At 19.9% G+C, this 6,133-nt stretch overlaps 1 protein-coding gene across 1 annotated transcript; it reads right to left on the bottom strand.

Moving 5' to 3' along the window:
• Positions 1-94: 94 nt before the first annotated feature.
• Positions 95-5,574, bottom strand: PRSY57_1467100 (rab GTPase activator, putative; the record flags this gene model as incomplete). Its single annotated transcript, XM_012910267.2, has 3 exons — positions 95-5,057; positions 5,200-5,297; positions 5,425-5,574. The coding sequence occupies 3 exons, from the start codon at positions 5,572-5,574 to the stop codon at positions 95-97; spliced, it is 5,211 nt and encodes a 1,736-aa protein (XP_012765721.2).
• Between the last annotated feature and the right edge of the window lie 559 nt (positions 5,575-6,133).

The raw sequence follows: 6,133 nt of genomic DNA, 5'->3' as shown, positions 1-6,133 counted from the left end.
TTTTTTTTTTTTTTTTTTTTTTTTTTTTTTTTTTTTTTTTATTTATTTTTTTTTTTCTATGTTTATATTTATTTTTATTTTGTTTTTTTGTTGTCTATTTCAAGTTCCATATTTCAATATCCATTATATTAAAATCATTACCATCTGTTATTAGAGGAGGTGATAAGAAAGAGTCAGATGGATTTGTTTTTCCAACTTTAATATCTTTATCGATATAGATAGCAATATCATTACCTCCTATATAGATACCATCTTTAATTAATACTGATGTATTATTTTTACCTGACCATTTATAAAAGTTAAAATTTGAATTAAATGTAAAAATAAAAGCTGAACTTTTATCTGATGTACTAACAAAGTTATAATCTCTATTTAAAGAAAATGGACAAAAGAAACCTATTAAATCACAATCAAATGTTTTCAATATAAGTATCATAGGTTTTTTTTTATTTCTTTCTGTTTTTTCTAATAACATTTGCAAATTATATCCATCTTTTTTGGAAGCATATGTTAAAAATGGATCAAGTGATCTAATATTACTAGGAATTTTTTCCCATATATTTTCCCAGTGAAATGAATTAATTAAGGTTGAGTTATCATTTAATCTTGGTCTATAAAATGTTTTCAATTTAACATTCATTAAATAAGGAGATGGACATTTTGTTGAAAATTTCAAATGTTTTTCTTTACTTTTTAATTTAAATCTATAAGCTATTTGCGTTAGTTCATTTATATCTAAATATGGATGCATACATATATGATATAAAATATTTTCTACTTCTTCAATATTAGTACATTTTAATATATCATTTTCTAGAAATTTTAATAAAGCTAAACAATATAAACATAAGGTTTTTTGACCTTCAAATAAATATATTCCATATATTCTTAAAACAAAATCAAAAGGTAACATTCTTGAAAATCCATCTTGTATACATCTTGCTGTCCATGCAGCTAAATCAAAATTTAATTTTCTTAAATAATGATAACATTTAGGCAAAAATTGAATAAAAGCATTTAATATGTACTTGACATATTTTACAAAATCCTTTCTTTTATATATAAAAAAAGGTAACTGTTTATTTCGCACACTATCAATACCTTTCTTTATTAAACAATGTATAATACAATAAACAACAGATGCTTTAAAATATATTAACAACACTATACATAAATTAGGTATTATTGGAGCAAATTCTACATCATTTCCAAAATTATTATTAATAGCCCACAATAACTTCCTTATTTCATGTTTCCCATCATCATTTAATAATGCTGTTAATTCGGTAGCATCGTCTAAATTATATACATTTGGATATGCGTTATTTGGATTTTTATTTTCATAAAATTTGTTATATAATTCTTGTTCTAAATGTTTATTTTCTTCATTATTTAATGGTAAACCACATTTTTTCATATTATTATTTCGTTCTTTTTCGTTTAAATTATTCATATCATTTTTTCTTTCCATATCTTTATTAGCACAAATTTCTCGCCTTCCTTCACAGGTTATATTTTTTTCATTCATATCATTTTTTACATCTTCTCCACCAGAAGATTCTTTCATTATATTATCAACAATATTTTCTTTATTATCCTCTTTACATTTCTCGTCTTTATAATAATAGTAAATCTTATCTAATTTTTTATTATTTGACAAATCATTTTCTTCTTCTTTTTCATCATAATCATCTTGAAAATTGATTTTTTTCTTTTTTTTCTTTTCTCCTTTTCTCTTTATATCATCATTTAATTCATGACTTGAAGGTAACTTAAAATTTTCCAAACCATTTTCATAATCACTAATAAAGGAATCATGAGTATCTAATAAATTATCTTTCTCATCATCATTATTTTCATTATCCATATTTTTTTCCTTTTTTTCATTATCGGATTCTTCATTTTTCATTTGGTTCCTATAATCATCATTATTGTTCTCAACATATAAATAACTTTTCTTATATATATTGTCACTTGCATTTCTTTGTATTACTTCATCTTCATTTTCTGTATTTCTTTGTACATTACAAGAATAATGTCTTAATCGTTCTAAAGTATGATAATAATTATCAACACTATATTCATCATTATTATTTTTTTTATATTTTAAAATTTGACCACTATTATTATTATTATTATTATTAATACCTTTTTTATCTTCCCCAAAAAAATTTTTCTTCTTTATTGAATCAAAGGATAAGACACGATTAATTTTCCCCATTTTGGAGAAAAGACCATTATTATTATCATCATATTTATAATTATTATGATGATACGTCTCATAACTTTTATCATAAATTTCATGTTTTTTTTTGCTCTTATGGTATATACCATTAACTATATGATAATAATCCATATTATTATTTTCATTATTAATAACAATACTATATGCATTACCCCTATTATTATTATCATTATTATTATTATTATTATTATTATTATTATTATTATTATTATTATTATTATTATTATCATTATTATTATTATCATTATTATTATTATTATTATTATTATTATTATTATTATTATTATTATTATTATCATTATTATTATTATCATTATTATTATTATTATCATTATTATTATTATCATTATAATTATTATTATTATTATTATTATTATTATTATTATTATTATCATTATTATTATTATTATTATCATTATTATTATTATCATTATTATTATCATTATCATTATTATTATTATTATCATTATTATTATTATTATTATCATTATTATTATTATTTGTTTTTAAATCTTTTGCGGAACTTTTGTTTGTATCATAATTTTTTTCATTACTATCTTTTTCTTCCTCATTTAAATCACATTTACAATCATCAAATGTATCACCAAATGCATCAATTTCATTTTCCCTTTTTATCTTTTGTTTATTATTTATATACATATTATATTTTTTATAATGATTCTTTTTATCTATATATATATCACGTTTTGTCCATGACTTACTATTCGTGTTATCGTTCATATAATCATTTTTCATATGATATGTAAAATTATTTAGTTTTTGATCTCCTTTGCTTTCTAATTCATTTATATATTTTTTATTCATTATATCTTTATCTAAAGTATCTTCATCATTTTCTTTTTTTTTTTTATAAAAAATATGTTTTAGCATACCCAAAATAGATTTCTTATTTGTTTTTTCTTCACCTTTTAAATTATGTATTTCTTTTTCATTATAATCAACAGAACCACCATCATTCTTTTCAATCTCTTTTGAATTATATTCACTAAGCTTTACAATATTATTATCATCTTTCTCATATTCTGCATCGTACATTTTCCCATTATATTCAATATTATATTTATGATAACCATATTGCATATTTTGTATTATATTTCTATGATTTCCTTTTATTTCATTTTCATTTAATTCTTTATATTTAGTATTCTTTTTATTCTTATTCTTTTTTTTTCTTTGTTTATTATTTTCTCCTTGCTCATTTCCTAATTCATCTTGTTCTTCATCTGTTAATTCATCGTTATCTTCTCCATGTGTTTCGTCATTTTCTTGAGCAAAATTTCTTTTAGTGTTCTTATATCTTTCATCCAATGAATCTCCCAAATATTTATGTGGTACTATATTATCATTTTCATAATTTTCAACATTTAATGTCTTTTTAAGTAATAAAGAAATATGATCTGATAATTTGCGTTCATTTCTTTTAGGCTGTGTATATTTGGTACCAAATGCTTTTTTGAAAAAACTTTTTGTACGATTATAACTAGAACCTTTATGTAATGTAAATGATTCCATATCATCATTTAATGTTTTTTCATTAGAATAATTTGATAAGGAGCTATCTGATCCGTGTGCTCCTATACTAGTGTTCGATTCTTGACAACTTTTTGTTCTTAAATTATCTCTTGGTTTGTGCATTTTTTTTTTCCTTCTTGATCTTAAATATAATTTTGCTTTATTCATTTTCTCAGCTTGTTTTTTACTTATAATATATTGTTCATTCATATAAAATTGAATATGTAAGTATTTATTAGAATCAGGAATATCATAATTATTCGTAAAAACACAATTATCTCTTTCAAAGTTATTATTATATATACTACTATTATGAATATTATTTATATTATTTCTGTTTGATATATGTATATTGTGCTCAGTATTATTACGATAATAAGTATTCATTTTAATATCCCCATCATTTTCATAATTATTATTTCCATTAATATTATCATCCTCTTCCTCATCACCATCTTCCTCTTCATTAACATTCACATTATCTTCATTTGTGTTGTGAAATATAATAATATCATCTTTAATAAGAATATTTTTTTCACTTTCACTACAATTAGATAATTTGATTGTATTTTCTTTATTTACTTTATTATTGGTTGAATTGTTTTCTTCTTTTTTTTTGTCATCATTATTCTCTATATTACTATTGTTATTATTAAAAATGTTTATATTAGTATGTATATTACCAAAAAATCCTTTCTTATCCATATTTTTATTAGATTTATATTTAGAAATTTTATTGGATATATTTTTTAATATAAAATTATTGGAATAAGGCAAAACTGAATCAGACGCAACTCTTAAATATTGATCAATCTTTTTACTTTTCAAAAATTTATTTTTTACATTCTCTATATATAAAAATTTCTTCTTTTTCTTTTTATTCGTAAAAGCAAAATTTGGAGTACTTAATGTTTTCGGTTCTAACCAAAAGTTATGTTCAGGTAATAAATATTTGTCACTATTTTTCTCATTATCATTTGGATGATTAAATAGTAACTGCAATATATTACTAGTAGAATCATTAATATTGAAATGCCCACAATTATCATTATTCTCAATTTCTAGTTCTTCAATTTTTGTTTGTACACACATTATGTCTTCTTGTAACCCTAAAATTCCACCACAAAATGTTGGACAATCATTAGATAAATTAGTAGGTACCTTTTCACCGAATGTATTATATATGGTTGTTTCATAAAAATGCGGAAAATTAATGACAAAATAATTGACGTCGTTTGATCGTAACCATATTAGATGTTTTAAGGAATCAGATATACCTCTGAAAGAAAAAATACAAGCAAAATAAATAAAATGTGAAACTTTAAAAAGGAAAATGTTGTGAAGACAAAAATATAGGAATAACTTCATTATAAATAAATAAATAATATATATATATATATATATATATATATTTTTCTCACCTTCTTAGCAAATTCTTTACTTCTTTGTCCATTAAATTTGCATCTGCACTCAGTACCATATTTAACGATTTCTCATTCCAGTGCTTATTTTCATCTTTCTGTAAAAAAAAAGAACAGAAATATAAATATATATATATATAATATATATTGTATGAACTAATATATATATATATATATATATATTGAAATACAATTATATATAAAATTTTTATTTTCATTTCATACGTCAATTGTTAGATTCCTCCATTTTTCATATACGTCCAAATTTAAATATATATTATTATATATGTGATTTTTGTTTATTAAATGATGATATTTGTTTTTCTGCGATTGAAATATTTCGTCTGTTTTCGTTTGCCTATATATTTTTTTCATTTTAAAAAAATTCCTTCTACATCTTTTTATCTATATATAATTCATATCCAGGAATATATAATAATAAAACATATACATAATAATTATATTATTCAATATAATATAAATAAATATATACTATGTATATCTAAAGGATGTGGGATTTTATGGGACATATATAAAATGGAAAATTATAAATAACTTAAAATATCTCTACTTAAAATCTTTTTGAAATAAATATAATATATGTATGAAATAATATATATATATATATATATATATATATATATTTATATCTATTTATTATAAAAAAAAAAAAAAAAGTTTTAATCATATAAATCATAAAAATATTTATTCATTCTATTACTTTAAATAAGACATTAAATATATCTATCTATATATATATAAATAACTACATATATATTATAATTTACCTAGATATTAAAAAATCATAAAAATATAATTAAATAATAAAAAAAAAAAAAAAAATTTTATTTTTAATTTATAATTAAAAAAAAAAAAAAAAATAAAAAAAAAAAAAAAATTATAATTATAAAAAAAAAATTTTTTTTTTTTTTTT

The sequence above is a fragment of the Plasmodium reichenowi genome, chromosome 14 (genome assembly GCF_001601855.1).
Source record: "Plasmodium reichenowi strain SY57 chromosome 14, whole genome shotgun sequence".
NCBI lineage: Eukaryota > Apicomplexa > Aconoidasida > Haemosporida > Plasmodiidae > Plasmodium > Plasmodium reichenowi.
This window is presented reverse-complemented; position numbering and strand designations above follow the sequence as displayed.